This window comes from Manis javanica, chromosome 1 (assembly GCF_040802235.1).
Source record: "Manis javanica isolate MJ-LG chromosome 1, MJ_LKY, whole genome shotgun sequence".
In the NCBI taxonomy this organism is placed as follows: Eukaryota; Metazoa; Chordata; class Mammalia; order Pholidota; family Manidae; genus Manis; species Manis javanica.
Window position 1 is genome coordinate 16,581,244 of NC_133156.1, and position 18,292 is coordinate 16,599,535.

Consider the following 18,292-nt stretch of genomic DNA (forward strand, 5'->3'; position numbering starts at 1 on the left):
TGAAGTGGCAAAATTGGCTAAATTCTAGAGATGCAATTGGGATGCTGCTTTTAAGTAATTGATATTGAAAAATGGTGTGTTTTTATCCTAGGATATTGTGGCCTGAACGAAACTCAGTTAACTAAGAATAGTTTTTGTGTACATAGTTATATAATAATAAATGCACAGCATTTTTAGGAGAGCACGTATATATATAATATATTGCATTTTATATATTATATATGTATATATCTCAATGTATAATATTGAGAACACAAACTGCCTGGTTTAGTTGTTTGGTAAATATATAACCTAACGTTCACCAGGCAGAATGAATGTGCTTGTTTTACATGAGAAATAACAGTGGAATTATCTGAAAATGAAAAATACACCTCTTTTCCATGCTTTATTCACACATACCAATTTCTCACCCCTCTGCTTCCAGTTGTTGAGGACTAGAGAAAAAAATAAGTTTGCAATAAATTTCCACATGGCTAAATGCCTCAGAAAAGTGCTTCTAAATCAAAATGAAATGACTGATGTAATAATTTTGCGACAAATAGACTTCTGAACATTCTAAGATTAGAAAGGAATTTGGATTGAAAAGTCAACTTTAATACTAAGTCATAGGCCTTTGATTTTGAACATTCCATTCACATAAATGGAATCATACAGTCAAAAAAAAAAAAAGCCTTTGAAATATGGTCAGCCTGACTGACCACATCGTTGACCTCTCCTCCTGCGCGCCCTCCTCTCCACTGCTCTGGCTTCTGCCCCGCCACTGTCTCTGCCCCCTTGCCCCGCGCCGTTGCGCCCTTCTTGGTTCGGCTTCCCACCACCTGTGTCCCCTTCTCCCGCCCACCTCTGCACACTTCTGTCTGGGATCCGCTCCCTGACCCTCTTCCCACCATCTCTGCACCTCACCTGCTCACTCTCACCTCTGTCTCCCAGGTTTCCTGGCCTCTGAAACCCTCCTGCCTTGTCTTCCTGCCTCATTTTCTACCCTCTTGCCCTCTGAGCTCCTATGTTCTCCCACTCAGGCTTCAGATTCCCGCATCCCGGGCTCTCAGATTCCCGTATCTGCTCCTCTCCGATGATCAGCATCGCCTTGACATTTCCACCGTGGAATCCGCGATCCCTCAGGTTGCTCCTCCTCACGTACTCCTCACCTCTCGGCAGCCCTGCCTTTGTTGAGCTTCCTCTCCGGAGTTTTCAGCTGCTTTTCTCGCCTCCCCTTTGACCCTGCCTCCCTCCTGTTATTCGTGTCCAGCCCCAGTGCCTCCGGGCCTGGTCAGCAGTCACCGTTTCTGCTGCTCACATTGCTGGAACATGTGCCCAAATGGAACCAAACAAGTATTACATCGAATTTCATCTTCAACACCAGCTTGCTCTTGTGATTTATCTACAATTCTGACATCCAGAAAGTTCTGAAAATGGAAAGTTTGAACATTTTTGCCAATATACCCAGAAGCTATTTAGAGCCTTTATTTATAAACTTATTGCAAAATGTCATACATCGTGATGCAGATAAATATTGATGTGTTTAATTATGGTATTTTCCCCCCAGACCTAGCAAGGAATGTTATGGAATTTATAGTGTGTATATCATATTCACTTTCTAAAATAAAACAAATTATGAATTCTGAAACACATCTCTCCAAAGGGTTCCTATGAAGGTATTAGAGATTTGCACTAGCCATCGCCCTGTTTAGCTCACCCACTAGTAATATCTGATCGTCCTCTTTGCCCATGAAAGTTGTGTGTTAATAGAATAAATGTTTGATGAAGAAGAGATCATTTTAACCAATTCTCCCTTTCTCTGACTCTAGTTTACTTTTTATTCAACCCAATTCTTAGAAAAATGTTAGTGACTATATTTTTCTTTCTAATAACTCCAACTGTATTTAAATCTGTTCTGGTTTTATAATGATATTATTATATCATATTATTATATCTGGTTTTGTTGATGATATTATTCCTTCCATTATTTCTATGAGAATTTTAAATTGCACAGATTTTTGACAGCTCTTTGAAGCACCATCATTTAGTTCCCCAGGTATAAATTCTCCCCTTTTCGGAGTCCTGGACATTTTCATAAACTTGGAGGGATATTTTCCTGCACAGACTCCCTGTGAATGGTCCCATAACTGCTTCAATATAGCCATTGGAGTGTTCAGATCTGAGCTGCAGTTTGTATCAGTATCTCAGGGATTTCACCTCATGGGTGATTCAATTCCAAATCTCACGCCCAGTTTGCAAAGGTGTGACTGCTGGTCATGGGCAATGGGCAATATGCATATCACAGCCTTGAGTGGTCAAGCAGAGCTATTTCAATCCTCATTCCTTCCCAGGGTCTCAGTCCCAGCATGTGGCTCCTGTAGGTCCCGGAGTCACCTGGGCAGGTGGCACTCAGCACCTTCTCAAACAGGCAAGAACCCAGCTCTCATTGCTCATCAGCCCCAGCTCCTGTTGACCAAGCGGGTCAGTTCCTCTCCCGACAGTGGCTTTTCCTCTAGTCCTATGCTGTGGGGAGTTGTCTCTTCCACAAGCTAAGGGTTTTAATGAAAAAACATAACATCAACGCTTTCCGTGTCTGTGGGAAAGAGTATGTCATGGGGAACATATCCAAGACTTGCTCACAAAGGTCATCTGGACCAGAAGCTAAGAAAAGAAGGTGGTTTTTATCCTTGAGATTTTTGCCTTCTTAGAGATTGGACACGGGTAGGCACGCTCACCAGAGACGTGGTCGTGAAGTAAAGGGTTACACAAGCATAAGGGACGGGCTAGGAGAGGCGACACGGTGACAGGATGCTGGATTCAGGGCCAGCAGACCTGTACTTGTCACAGCGCCTGATCCTTACCTGCCTTTGACCTTCAGCCGCATACGGAAAAACCTCTCAGCCTCAGCCATAACACCAGTAGAATTGTTCAGTTCCTAAGAACCACTTGTAATGGTATTAAATAAATTCTAGGACTCCAGCCCCCATAGATTCAATAGGTCTAGGGTGGGATGTGGGAGTCTGCCCATTCTAGAAGGGGCCCAGGGATCTGATCAACTTGTCCCATGGATCACACCTCCGGAAACTGGTATTAACAGGTAACACCTCAAAATATAAGTAGGCTTTTTAAAAAATAAGAGATGCAAATTCCTTGTTATACTCTTTGTGTGTACCGGGATTGCTAATTGGGTTCGCCTGGATTATTTAACTTGCTAATAACTCTACCTGAAAAGGTATTTTTTTTTATTTTGGGGATTATGAGGACAAATTAAATAGTTGGCAGGGAGATAGCTGAACCTGTATTGTCTAATGACCAATATACAGCCTCTTAAGGGATGGTATAATTTTTAGAAGTATAATTAATGTGAAAGCTTATAAAGCAGTTTTGATGTTAATTACCACTCCCTTCTTTGGAAGAATTAGTAAACCCCTGACATATGTGGCCAAGGAAGAGCCCTGATTTGCAGAGAGATTCTCTTTCTCAATCATTACCTGGATTTCATTATCCACTTTTTTGTTTATGATCCGGCCAGTGGACACTGGAATTAGTCATTTGCTGGACGAGAGTGCTAATTCAGGGGCCTCTCCTCTCTCCCCCTTCCCCCCTCCATTCTGTCCCCCCGCAGCCCCATCTCTTACTCACACTTTGAGTGAGACTTTCTGTCTCATCCACACAGGCTAAAAGTAGTGCATCTGTTGTTGCAGATAGTCCTACTCTTAATTTCCTTTTATGTAAATTCATGAAATGTAAAACATGCAAAAGATATTAATTCACTTTCATTCTGCCTTTGAGGGCCACTGAAAAAGTGTTCCCTCAAAAGCCTCAAATCCTATCTGAGGATGAGGTGAAAGAGTTGTAGGTAAACTTACCTACAGGCAGGAAAAATAATCTGTGCTGAGCGGTACTGAAAAACTCCATTCCCTTGCTTAGAAGCCATTCCTTCATGGTTGTTTCCTGCTTCCCACTAAAAAATGCCACTCTTAACTACGGTGGATAAAATGAAAGCTCCTGTGGTCAGGATTCTCACCTGGCCCTGGTTGGCTAGCTCACTGCACACGTGTGAGCAATACATCGTTATTGACTCTATATAGAGAGCTCTGCCCAGTGCTCTGGGCGACACAGTGGCATGGCTGCAAGGCTGCAGGAGAGCAGAGCAGAGGCTGGAGTGGTGGCAGTGCCGAGGACAGAGGCCCAGAGGATGGCCATGCGGGCAGAGGGACCCAGAGGCAGAGTCTGACTTGCTGCGTGCAGACTTGCTCTGAGTGGATGGCATTTTAGTGATTGACCTGCCACCATGAAAATAAAGTTGGATATAACCCTTTCACCCCAAGAATGTTCTACTATCATTTCTTTGGCCTCATTGAATCCATAGTGAACTTGCCTGGGGCTGAAACCCATTGGCAAGATGCTACTTAAGCTGTAACTACTAAAGCTAAAATTATCTACTTTGAAAATAGGTTGCCCTCAGTAAGAGCACAGGGTTTTGTAGTGCTGTGTTATTTTCATTCATTGTATGTATGAGTCGCAGAGGTTTTGCAAGAAGTAAAAGCATGGGGCAATTCCTTGTCCTATAACCTGATTTCTAGGTGTAGAGCATAGAGTGTAATAAGCCAGTGTGGGCCATAGAATTCACCCAGAAATTGCCCGCCTCTCCTCGTCCGCTACCTCTGCTGTGTATGGGAGATTCCTTCAAGCAAAAAGGCTGAAGTGAAAAAAGAAGCATTGATATAAAACAAATGAAAAAAGGGAAAATGAGCATAGAACTTGTGTCTGCACCTAACCTACACTGGCATATATCCAACACAAACTTAGCCTGTTTCTGACATGATCATTGAAGGACCTGTATGTTCCCCACTTCCACATGCAGGGATTTAGGCATGTGTAGGCCAATTATGAAAACAATTTTATTATCCTTGAAAATGTTAATTAAGTTTAGATAACAATTTGGAGGCATATGGTATGTGCTAAAAACTGAGAACTTTTCTAGGCATCAGGAGATTCAAAATTAATTAAGTCAATTCCTTTCCATAGGTGGGGCACAGTAAACTACAGGAAGAATTAAAATATCTCTAATTATAATAAATGCCATAAATACTACAATAGATGTATGTGCAAGATGCTCTGCAAAGAAAAGAGAATTTCATCCTCTGGAGTCGTCGTGGAGGGATCAGTAAAGTTTGCAGAGAAATGATTTTTGAGATAAATATCAAAGAACAATGAAGTGCAAAATGAGAAAAATTACATTTCGGACATACAGAACAGGGCAAACTAATGTCTCAATGTCTTATTACCATAAAACGCCTGTTTCCCTGACGGAACACACAGCGATTATAAGAACTACAGGAGAACTGTCCACTGGCTATGCTTGATCTGAAATCACTTTGAATGATTTAGTTTCTTCATTTTCAATACCATATGTTACGCATCGATGAATACATCCATTTCTTAGCCATTTTATTTTGCAAGGACAGTTGGACTGTTTCTACTTTTGTCCTTTTCTGAGTACTGTTTCTGTGATATCCTTGTCTGAGTCTCTTGGGGCACCTGGGCGTGCATTTCTACGGCGATCTGTATCTAGAGGTAAAACTGCTGGTTCATAAGGTTCCCAGAGCCTCAAGTTTGGTAGGTCACAAATGACAAACTGTTTTCTAAAGCAGTTGCTCTATTTAAGAGTCCCACCCATGTGTGAGAGTTTGCATAGCTCCATAGCCTTGTCAAATAGTGTATGATTGTTTTTTTTTTAAATTATAGCCATGCTGGTAACCTGTGTGCTATCTCCTTGTACTTTAAATTTGCATTGCCCTGATCACTAATTAGATTTAATACCTTTTCAGATTTTTTTGGCCATTTGGATATCCTCTTATATTTAGAGTCTATTCAAGCTCTTGCTACTTTTTCTATTTACTGTTCATCTTTTCTTTATTAATAAGTAGGACCACTCTCTCTCTAATATATATGTGTGTATATATATATATAATATATATAAGGTAGATAGATAATATAAATATGTGCATAAATATAAATATAAAATACATATGTATTAGAGAGTATTAGAATGTATTCTAATTATAGACTTTGAAAGTTTTTGAAACATCTACTCTGCAGCTTACTTTCATACTTTCTTAATAGTGACATTTTATCTTTCAACAGTTCCTAAGTTTAGTTTCTCTCTCTTTTCTCTTATGAGTGATGCTTTTGTTTGTTGTTTGGTATTTTCTTAAAATCTCTACCCCAAAGTCATAAGGACTTTCTCCTATATTATCTTCTGGGAATTTCCTTGGTTTACCTTTAATATGTAGCATAATCTACCTCTAAGTGATCATACTCAACGGTGCTCTGTGTTGCCACCAGGTCATAAATCAAGTGTCCATACGTGTGTGTCTGTGTCTGAACTATCTATTCTGTTCCACTGATCTAGGTTGCAGTTGCCCTGATCTCGTACTGCTTAAAGTCCTGCACCACTGTGAGTCTTGACACACAGATGAGTTCTCTCAATTTGTTCTCTTTCTTCAAAGCTGACTTGGCTGCCTCTTTCTCTCCTGCATTACCATGTGCCTTTCAGAAGCAACTTACCCATTTCTGCTCACATATACATGCACACTCCTGGATTTGTGTTGTTTTGAACCTATAGATGAATTTGAGGTAAGTGTTAACATCTTCAAAATAGTAAATCTCCATTCATTTAAGTCTCTAATGTCTCTCAATAATTTTATAGACTTTGCATAAATGTCTTGCAGATTTTTGTTAGTTTTATTCCTAAATATATGAAACAGTTGATGTGATGGTAAAGGGTATTTTTCTAAACATTTCACTTTCTAATTGTTTGTTGCTGATATATAGAAATTAAATTGATTTTATGGACACCTTGCTAAACTCACTAACACTAATAGTTTATTATTCTGGATTTTTCATGTTCGCAATCGTACCAGTCATGAATAATGACAGATTTATTTCTTCTCTTCCAATAATTATACCATTGATTTACTTGCCTTACTGAATTTGCTAAGTTGTTCCACACAATATTGAAGAAATGTAGTAATAGGGGATATTGCTGTGCTGTTCCCAGTCTCAAAGGGAAAGCCATAAAAATTCACCATTGAGTATACTATGTTATAGGTTTTTATAAATATCCTTAATTGAATCAAGTAAGTTACCTTCTGTTTTCAGTTTGCATAGCTATTTTAAAGTCAGGATCTGATAGTTCTCTCTCTGGAGCCCCTGTTATGAGCAGAGTTAAAGACAAGTGACAAACTGGGAGAAAATATCTGTGAGTTATACAACAGAGAGCTAACCTCCCCAGAGAATTCCGGTAACATTGCCAGATTCCATTTTCTCACACATATTAGAGCACTGTTCCAGGCCACTGCTGTCAGGAATGCAAGTTTTACCAGTCCATGAGCCTAAATAAATTAGGTTTTCACAAAGCTAAATGCCTTCCTTTCAAAGGATTATCTTTTCTTCTGTGGATATGTTCACTCTCATTTTAAGAATAAAATACTATTTTTCTAACAAACCATTATTATAAAACAGAGTCACTTGGGTTTTCAATGTTCTTATTTGCAAAACTAAAATATTAGTAACTTATTGCAGGTCCCTCTAACTTCTTCAGTTGATCCTATTGGTGTCAGAAACCTCGGACCTCATCTGCGTATTGGTGACCCTCAGGGAATTGGCAAAGGAAGGGAAGCCAGAGCATTAAGGAGAAAAGGGGTGGTGATAAGGGAACCTTTGGAGATTATGGAGAAAGAGGAAGTAAACCAAGGCAGTGGGGCACCACGAAGCCAGGGCAGAGAAGGGTTTCTACTTGGTGACTGCGGTTGGCTGCGTTAGCGCTGCAGAGAACTCTGAAATGCTTGCTGTATTTAGTAACAAAGAGGATATTAGTGCTTCTGGTGTGAAGAATGACAGCAGAGCAGCAGGACTAAGACAGAATGCTTTTCAGAAGAAAAAAGGGTGGTGAGGACGTGGAGACACTGACTTGACTGATTTTTCAGGGAAATTTACTTTTGAAAGGAGAAATGTGGGCCTCAGTCCTCGTGTGGACAGAGTAGGATTTGAGTGGATTGGCTGCTTGCTTGCTTGAGTGGTTGACTGGTTTAGTTGGTTGACTGGAGGAGATTGAATAAGATTAATGTTAACAGAAAAACCCTTAAGGGGAAAGACAGGGGTATTGAAAATGTAAGAGATAAAGGAAATAATTAACAGAAGAGAGATTCTGAGAAGAGGCGGTTAGATGGAATGCAGAACACAGATGAGAGGCCACACTGAGGGCAGGAAGGGAGACCTCTGTCCTTGGTCCACCAGAAAAGACGCTTCCAGAACTCCAACCAAGACTGTGCAGCATCTTCACGGCTCAGCACTAGTCCATCAGTGTGAAGGGGTCCCATGCCCGTGCCAGGTCCACCGATGTCTGGGATGCATATAAATCTGTAATCCAATGAGACTAGAATTGGGGAGAATGACCACCAAGAGGAATAATAGCCAGTGAAAGCCCCTTGGGACGGGGCAGCCAACGAATCCAAGAGGGATCAAGGGAGAGGCAAAGAGCACAAAGTGTCCCCTTCTGTCCTCTCCACGTTTCCCATCAGGCTGCACCCTGTCTCCTGCACAGACACCCTCCCCAAGTCCACCTAACCTTCACACACCACAGCGTTCATTCTCTGAGTTCATTGTGCTCAGGCAGCTTGTAGGAAGAACGTAGTCTCTCAGACTCAAGCAGAACAAGACAGGTGTTTGAAGACTAAAAGGCAAGCTTTCAGCTAAAAGAAAGTATCTCTCAAGGTGAAGTGTATACAGTTTCCTGGTCAGTAAAAGAGATCGTTTGGGGAGACAAGCGTTCCTTGTGCCCTTATACACCTTATAACCCCGCAAAGGCCTCGACATCCTGTGTGTGATCCACATAAATGCACCAGCCTAGGGGAGACATGGGGCTGAAATTTACCCCTGGTGAAAATGATATTGACAATTTGAAATTCACCTGTTTTCAACTATCAGTCAACATGTATCCAGTGCATACTTTATTCCACATAGGTATGTATCATTACTGTAAATCAGTTTGTCCAAACATCAGACAATATCTGAAGAGGGAGATGGGATGACAGTTTTCTGAGAAAATCTGTGAGTAGAAGCCTGAGGGAAATTCATAGGTTTGTCCTGAAAAACATGACAGAAATGGGTCTCGGTGACCTTCCGCGAAGGCAGGCATCTTTGAAATGGGAAGGGGTTGGGGTAAAAGTGTGCATGAAATGGGGTCTGAATCCTGTACTTACTGACTGATGTGGCCACGCAGTCCTGTCAGGGCAAACGGTCGCATAAACGCATAAGATTTCTACTGAGGAAACAGCATGCAAGAGGCCAATTCCTCTCCACTCACCGTCACATAAAAGCTTTCTTAGCAAGACTTTACTGGTTTCCTTCACACAAACAGTGAATCGTGTGCCCCACCACGGTGGGCTTTCAGTGAGGCTCAGACCCGTCCCCGAAGTGGGGGGCCTGCAGCGGGTGGACTCGAATGAGCTGGATCGCCTTTGCTTCTCATGGGGGCTGTGCTGAATGGTGTGGCTGCCCCTCGTAGAGATCCTGAGCCCCAGGGGGGAATGGATGCTGTCTGACCTTGACCTAGCACCTAGAGGGCATTCGGTTAACATTTCCTTGATGCTAAATGAGCGGTTCCCCTGGTGCTGCTCTTTCAAGAGCGGCTGGCTCTCTGGCGTCCGTGGCAGAGGCTTCATCTGCGTCTGAACAGGACCGAACTCCACTAGGAGTGGTGCACTCTGGGAAATGGCCTCCCTGGCCTGGACCCTCTGTGGTCCCCGCATCCCTGGGACCACGGGGTTGTCGTCTCTGGCCCCACTGAGGAGAGAGACTCGGCCAGAACAGCAGGCTGAGGGGTGAAGGCTTTGGCCAGCTGTAAGCAGGACTAGCCCTGGCAGAGAATCAGAGAAAGCAAAGGATTTGTACATCTCTTTGGATTCTTAAACTGAGAACCTAAAAGGTCATTCTCACCTGTTGTTTCCCAATCACACAAGGAAGGTGTTGGTGGGCAGGAAAAAAAAAAGGGCCTTGGACAGCAGTCCAGCAGGCTTCAAAAAGCTATCAAAGAGTCATTTTAAATCCCTTTGCACAGACATGTCCAGAATATTGACCACAAGACAGAAGAAGAGAGACTATTCCTGAGCGATTTTCTCCGGTGCTCACACCTCCCCTCGGCTGTTTGTTCGGCAGGGGCCCCACAGAAATTGCTGTGGAAGCTATCAGCATAGCTTTAATGTAGACATCCTCCATTTTTATAACCCCCAACTTTCCATAAAAGCTTGCTTTTTCCATTCCCACAGATGGCAGGGAGAATAGACTGCAGAATATACCCTCCACAGATGTCTATTCATTCTTTTTCATTATGTGCCAAATACAGCAGGGATTCTTAATTATTTTTTTAAATTGTATGACAGAACAGAATGATAAATGGAATAAACAGAAGACTAAACAATATTTTGTCATCAGAATAGAAATGTAAGCCTGAAACTTTGGGAGGTTTAAATTTTGTAAGGGCCTCTTCCTTCAATTCCTCTTTTATTCCTAAAGGACCCATTAATTCATTCATTAATTTAAAAAGTTATTGAGCACCACGTACCAGGCCCTAAGTTACAGGATGGGGATTTAGGATGCAGAGGGCAAGGGGTAGGGGACAGATTTCATTTATTTACTTTCAATTCATATAAAATTTATACCTTAAGGTGTCTTCAGGAAGATGCCATTCTGGGGTGAAAATGGGGAATCATGAGAAACACAATGGACAAACTCTGTTGGCATATGGCCGGTCTTTCTTCTCCCCTCCCTCACCCATTCTTTCTAGATCTGACCCAGTTTTTTCCACAGAAAAAGAAACTATCTTGATCCCTCTCATCTGACAGTTGAATGTTTGTTTCCCCCTAAGTGAGTCTGTCGCTGGGAGATGGGCATTACTTGGGTCTAGCCCTCAAAGAACTCAAGGTTATCTTCATGGTAAATGTCATAAGGGAACACAAACTACTGTCTTCAAAATATGTTATAGGGCCCCAGCCTTCTATTGCAAAATTGTCTTTCATCAAATGTTTGAGCAGTTCTTCTGGGTAGTTAAGAAAGTATTATTATTAGAAGTTTATGAGGACATTTTCATTGCTTATTTGTCATTAACAGACCCCCATTAATTTTCAAAAGAGAGTTGAGGCTGCTTAAAACAGAAGCTGTAATGTCCTAGGGCAGTTAAGAGAGAAAAACGTGGAGAAGTAAGGGAAGCTTTATTACAGCTCCTATTATTTTTTCATAGAAGTCACAAAACATGGTGCAATGCTAAGGCACTGCAAGCCTCCCTCTGCACCAGACCTTCCTTAAGTCCTCTTTTCTGAGCTTGTGCTGAAATTGCCTGTATGACAAGGTTAACTGAGGGCCTGGCAGTCTCCAGTACTTCACAAGCCTTAGCTTGGCCAGCTCCTGAAACATACCCATATGGGAGATATTATCATTACTTTATTTTCAATATGAGAAAACAAAAGTTTAGAGATCAAGTATTTTGCTCAAAGTCACACCACTAGTGAGTGGCAGAGCGAATTCTAATCCAGGCAGGTCTGATAATTTCCAGAGTACTTCATTAAGGTACATTTCTGAATAGTGGGTCACAGATCAACATAGTGGCCTATGAGTCCTTTTTAACTGAATAAGTCAGAATAGCAATGATCAGAGTACATCCCACATAGTAAAAGACAAGGAGTATTTGAAGAAATTGTTTTCAGTGGTGTACATGTGCGAGCTTGCTTATTTGTGATACAAAACTTATTTCTAATTGTAACTCTCTTTAAAAAATTCCAAAACTGTTGCACTGAGATGTATTGATTCTCATTCATTCGTGTCCCCAACATAGAAGGACTACTAGTTTTTATGACTCTGCCCTCTACAGAAATCTTTACACAGAAGAAATTAAGAGATTTAAAAATCTAAGACTCGGTATGCTTCTTGCTGGGTGAATAGGCTTCATAAGCCAAACCCCACAGGCATGCAGCTGAGGGTCCCTAAAATAGTCACACCTGACTGATCTCTAGTGCCTAGTTGCTGGTAGTAAATCATTCATCTGTCACTGCCTTAGAAACAAAGAAAATGTTTTTTGCTTTTGTAAGAACAAAAATCCAGTGGGTAGAAAGCATAGGCCACATCCCTACTCAGGAAAGGCCTAGCAGATGCATCAGCCTCTGGCAGACAGTGTCACTGTCACATCGACTGTCCCCAGGAGAGAGGTCCAGACTCCCCTTCTTTGCATTTATGGGATTTTGAGAGTCGTTATGACTCAAGGTCTAAAGCTCAAGTAATGAGATCATCTACTCTTCCTCTCTAATGAAATCACTAAAAGCTTAACATGCACGTGTAGCTCAGACATGTCTTTAGTGCCTATATCAAACTCCTGCCTTGTGATAAAGGGCATTATTTGCTAAACAACAAGGGCCAGCAGGTCCCACTATCTTTAGGAAAGCCTGGTGGCCTGCCTGGTGGGGGAGCAGATCACTCCAAATCAGCATTTTCTTGAAGGACCCAGACGTAACAAGGGCATTTCCCCAAAAACCAGAGTCAGAAGTGCCGTCATGTTCTCAGGCTTCATTTTGTCATCTTTCCATGGAAGTAATAACACCAACCACACAAAATTGCTATTAAGATTAAGTGAGATGATTAGGATACACCCAGTGCTAAGTAGATGGTGCTCCACGAAGGTTTGTTCTCCATCCTTCCGCTATATTAACAAACATCTTATCATTGACTCACGGAAATCTCTGGCCATGATTCAGGGGCATGGTTAGGAACACTTTGCCAACACCCGTCTCTTCCTTCAATTACTCATAATGACCTGTAGCCATGCCTGAGTCTACAGTCTCTTTAGATCGGCTTCTGTGACATTTCATCTTATCCCCCTTTTCTAAAACTATAGGACTTTCACAATTTTACTACTTACAAAGAACATACCTCCTTATTTTCTGAAAAAGTACTGTTACAAAATTGAAAGACTGTCTCTTACATCTAAATGGCATGTTTTGGTCATCCTAGCCACAGAGCAGGACATGTTCTCAGTGCTAGTTATATGTCCTTGCCGCATTCCTTCATTCAACCCAGCAGTTGTTCAACTCTTGTCTTCTCTTACGTTCTCTGCACAGAGACTGTTCCCAGCTCGTACTCATAGAGGGCATATGCTCCTTGGAATGTAGGTTCCTGACTCAGTTGATGTCCTCAGAGCAGAGTGGTTAAGCGTGGGTATCTGGGACTGGGGGACGGGGGTGATTTAAACCAGTCATATGTGACTTTCCAGATGGGTGATGGCATTCGACCTCCTTACTCCTGAAACATAAAGGACAGTATCACCCAGACATGGATGAAGGAATAGCTGAGATAACCATTGTGCAAAGGCCTGGCACACGGTAAACTCCACGAGTGTCAGATATTATTACTACTAGCTCTCCTTATTCGGATGTGGTTCTGCACCCCTAATTCACGCTTCAGCAGTCCTTTTGCATCTTTTATTATATGTCACCTCAAATCCTTGTGAAGGACTAATGAGTAAGCAAATCCCCCTGTTGGATTCTGCTAGCTTTGATTTCATACAAAAGTAGCGCAGTAGCTTGGGTTTTGTTTACTATTTATTGCCTTCATCAAGTGAACTCAGAATGGGCCTTGGCTCCATTGCTGGTACGGCTGGTGTTGGGTTCATGATGGTGATTGGATAGAACATTCTAATTAAGAATTTCAAAGAAATTGTGCACTGAGAATAACATGGGACATATTCAACACAGAGGGTTCCTGGGGAAGCGAAATGAATGGGGCAGCACCGTGACAAAAGCTCGGCTATATTAGCACTTTCTTGCTATTACATGACATTTTGGTCCCCTTTCACTTAGATTTTGCACTGACTGAAGGCGGTACAGTCACTCCTTTGTGCCCAAAAGGATATTTCCCCTGCGGGAATCTGACCAAGTGCCTGCCCCGCGCTTTCCACTGCGACGGCGTGAACGACTGCGGGAACGGGGCTGACGAGGGCAACTGCGGTGAGTCCGCCTGATACCTGCACACGGAACAGTAATGGTCACCTGGCAGCGGGGCGGATCTGCTCTTCTATAGGGAACATGAGTAATTGATCCCTGATTGATTTGTCGTGATGATCTGAATTTTCATAGAGGTTGCTTAAATCAGAAATACAGTATTATAAAATACAGAACGACAACATGTATAAAATACAGTATTGTAAAGTTAAAAATATTGTATAAAAATTGCAGTTGTATTTTGAAATCTCCTTGGATCCCCAGATTTTGATTTTAAATGGCTTCCTGTGGCTACCTCCTTAAGGATTACTAATATGGTTCAGTTGCAAGAATATCCTAATCCTGCCCTGAGAACGAATTCATTGACCAGGTGTCCCCTCCTCATGGAGAGGCTGGCTTGCTTGGCCATGTACCCTGACCCGGAAGCTCCCCATCAGTCTAGGGTGAGCACCCGGTCTGTGGCCACAGCATCCTAGTGTATCTGCTGTGATGTACTAAGGACCTTCTTGTCTTTTCACATACTTATGTCACTAGACATGGAGTCCTCGAGAAGAGTTTATTTGTGGCTTATTTGTTTTTCTGTCCCAGAGCCTAAAACAATGAAGTCCGTTGCAGGTGCTCAATCGGTGATGGGGGGCAGCCCTCCAGATGCCGGTGGGCAAGTCACTCAAGCTCCTGGCCTTTCCTCCTCATGGCACGGGGATCAGAGATTCTGCAGGCTTATCTGCCTCATGAGGATATTCTGAATGCAAATTAGATAATTCCTACAAAGGCATCAAATAGAATCATTTAAAAAAACCATTGAAAGTATTATAAGACAGAAATTAATTAAAGATCGCAGGGCTCAAAGGCACCTGTGGACAATATTTTAAACTTACTTTTCTGTCTGTGTGGACTTTGCTATCATACGTATGATGTGTACCTTTTTAAGAGCATATGCTAAACTAATGATACTTCAAATGATGCCTCCTTTTTAAAACGAATACGATTTTATTGCAGAAAAAGAAAAAGAACCTTGGCAAATAAGCAAAATCATATCTTCTGACAAATTAAGAAAATATTATTTCTTTCAACAGGAATGGATAGCCTTCATGAAAAGGAATTTCAATTTTGCTTTATTAAAAAGATCAGGAGACATGACTTTTATCAGAACTCATTACATCTATCAATGTAATATGTAATGCATATGCATTTGACAAAACAGAATTCAGAATATATTGTATTATTCTGAGGACCTCAAAATTAAGATCAAGCATTTAAAATGTCAGTATAGAAATAGGTGACAGTTTCCAAGATGGATATATGAATGTAAAATAATTACTGATTTTCATTATATATTTCAAGATAAATACATTTGAAATATTTGTAACTGCGAAAAAGGGGAAAACTCCAAATGTTTACCTAGCTCTTTGTCCCTTACCATTGATGTTGTTAATACTTAAGCAAATTTTTAATTGATTTCGTCATCAAATTTTTATACTTTTGCTTTGTAGTTTGATATTTGGTTTATGGAATAACTGACACATATTCATAACCATTTCACAGGAGACACGAGTGGATGGGCAACTATATTTGGCACAGTCCATGGAAATGCTAATAATGTGACATTAACACAGGAGTGCTGTAAGTGGTACTGGTTCAAAGACTCACTATCAGCTTTGCAAGCAACACGGTTTGTGGCTTATGGATTTATATGGGTAGTGTGATAAATTCCCTTTAGAATTTCAATTTCAGTTCAGCGTATTTCAAGGGTCAACTGATCTGTTGTTTGCCCATAGGCTGAAAAGAAAGAAGAAAAAGACATTCTCAATTCATGATAATTTTATGTATTAGTCTATCATTGCAAGAATATATAGGCATTGAATGATTGTGACAAATAATAAAGATCTTATTCCCTCTAATTATTTTCTTCAGTAAAGATATTGAGCACCAGCTACTTTCCAGCCCCTGCATCAGACACTGAGACTACCGTAAGATGTGGTCCCAACCCACAAATACATAGTTCACATTGCAGTAAGAAAGACAAGTCCTTACAGAGGCAGGAAGGATACACTATTAATGCTAAATTGGAAGAATGATGTTTGCACAGGCAACGTGGACGCCCACTGGTAGAAATGATGGCCCTGCTGGGAGTGGGGAAAGATCCACAGAAAAGATGACAGTGAGATGGACTTTGACATCCTTGGATGGAGGGAAGGGTAGGCGGTAACAGGATGAGCAGGAAAGCAAGGCCAGGAAAGTGCTGGAATGGGAAGGTAAAGAGCATGGTTCCCCATGCCTGTGGCCATGGTTCTGAGTGCATGAGGTGAAGGACATGAACCCAGAGAGGGGCCAGCCCCTAAGGGGTTCTGGGTACAGACTTTGGAGATTGGCCTCCATGCTGGAGATAGAAATATGTCTATGTATATACATGTATTATATATGTATACTGTGAATATAGACACAGTTATGTAGGTGCATATATGATTATATATACACATTAGTAAGTACATATAATATATGTACATCATGTATATATATATATATATTAAATACTGCATTGACAATATCTTATATACTTTATAATACCAGTTTATAATTACCACTTATTATAGACTTATTCACAAGTATATCATGTATAAATTTAGAAATTAAAAAGATTAAAAACAGACAGAACTGAAAGTTCTATATTCTCTTCCTGACACCTTACACATGTCCCATTGTGGCTGTCACTGTTGTACACAATGGGCAGCCTCCTAAGTTGTGTGCTTATTTTCTTTCAATGAAGAGGAGAAGCATATGATAAGAAATATATGCAAAAATGATCCCTCCACCAGAATTGTAGAGAATGGGTTAGGATGGTGGTTTTCTCCCTGGGACAATTTTGCCCCTAAAGAACATCTATTTATCGGTAAATAGAAGTCTGCAACCCCAGGGTTTTAATCTAATAACCACTATTTTCAATGCCAATATATGTTGAAGTAAACATTTTGAACTTATCTTTAGGAAGCTGAGCTACCTAGCATAAACCTATAAACAACATTGACTATTTCCCAAAACTTTGTATGCTAAAATGCATCTTTTGAATTGAGCAGGTATTCAAAATAAGTGTGTTGAATTTACTAAAATTCAGTGAAGTTAATTTTTAAAATAAAGTTTAAAAGTGATCTAGAAGAAGCAGAGCAACTTGAAAGAACTTATAATCAGATTTCAACAAATTAAAAAAGTTAAAATTTGAAAATAATTCTCATTTTTCTTAGTGCCATCAAAGCAAATACCAGTAGAATCAGAGACAAAATCAAATGCTCCATTAGTGTACCCTGGTCATTCTCTCTGCCAAACACACACACATACACACAAACACAAACACATCCACACACAGTGACCGTCCCATGGAGTGACTTGGCCTGGTTTCTCCACAGATTCTTCAGACCTTTATATGCCATTATTTCTGTAATTATGTAAGTTTCTTCAGAGTAAATTCTGAAACCTTCTTTCTTCTGAATGCTTCAGATAGCTGGATCTAGGTTTTTCTCAACTTTACAGCTTCTCTACAACTTGTACGACCTACTTTAACTTCCTAGCCAGGAAAAACAAGAACCCAAATGACAGGGTATCTGACTTTTTATTTTAATAAGGTGCAATTGGTGTCTATGGTAAAACCTGCAACTTCTCACAGCTCCAAGAGGTTTGAAAATGGGAAAAGAACTGAACTGAATTTAAATCAACAGTATTTATTGAGCAACCTCTTTGTGCCATTCAATTAAATCAAATTGCCTCAATTATACCCATTCAAGTTTAAAGATTATACCATAGAGATACACGCAATTATAGTAACATTTTTCATTGAGGAAAACTCAATCTTACTTTACTAGATGCTTTTCTGATATTAAAATTTTTCTGTGGCTTCTTTCTAATCACTTATTATATGCCTGTGAAATGACCCCTGGAAGCTAGAACTGAGATGAACACCACACCAGTCTATATTTGACTAGGAAAGGATTCTGACTTGTTTTTATCATAGGGCTGAGTTAGTCCTTTTAACAAGACATAAATGTTATATACATTCAGTGCAAAGAGAACAACATGATTTTTAGAGACAAAGTCATAATTAAAGCAAAGTATATTTTCCCTAGTGCAATCTCACTCTTTTTGCCCCTAGTTCTAGACCAGTTTCCACAGCACTGTGACTGCAAAGAAACTGAGCTGGAATGCGTGGATGCTGGCTTAAAGTTCGTGCCCGTGACTTCCAGCAATGCCACCTTACTGTGAGTAGGTGTCAG

General features: G+C 40.8%; 1 protein-coding gene across 1 annotated transcript in view; it reads left to right on the forward strand.

Annotated features, from left to right (window-relative positions):
* Window positions 1–18,292, forward strand: part of RXFP2 (relaxin family peptide receptor 2) — a gene marked incomplete at its 5' end in the record, with an annotated part of 53,403 nt that overhangs the window by 2,784 nt on the left and 32,327 nt on the right. The window contains 3 exons of the mRNA XM_073211558.1: window positions 13,890–14,036; window positions 15,576–15,653; window positions 18,172–18,277. Coding sequence (XP_073067659.1) covers window positions 13,890–14,036; window positions 15,576–15,653; window positions 18,172–18,277 — 331 coding nt within the window. The remainder of the gene's footprint in view (window positions 1–13,889; window positions 14,037–15,575; window positions 15,654–18,171; window positions 18,278–18,292) is intronic.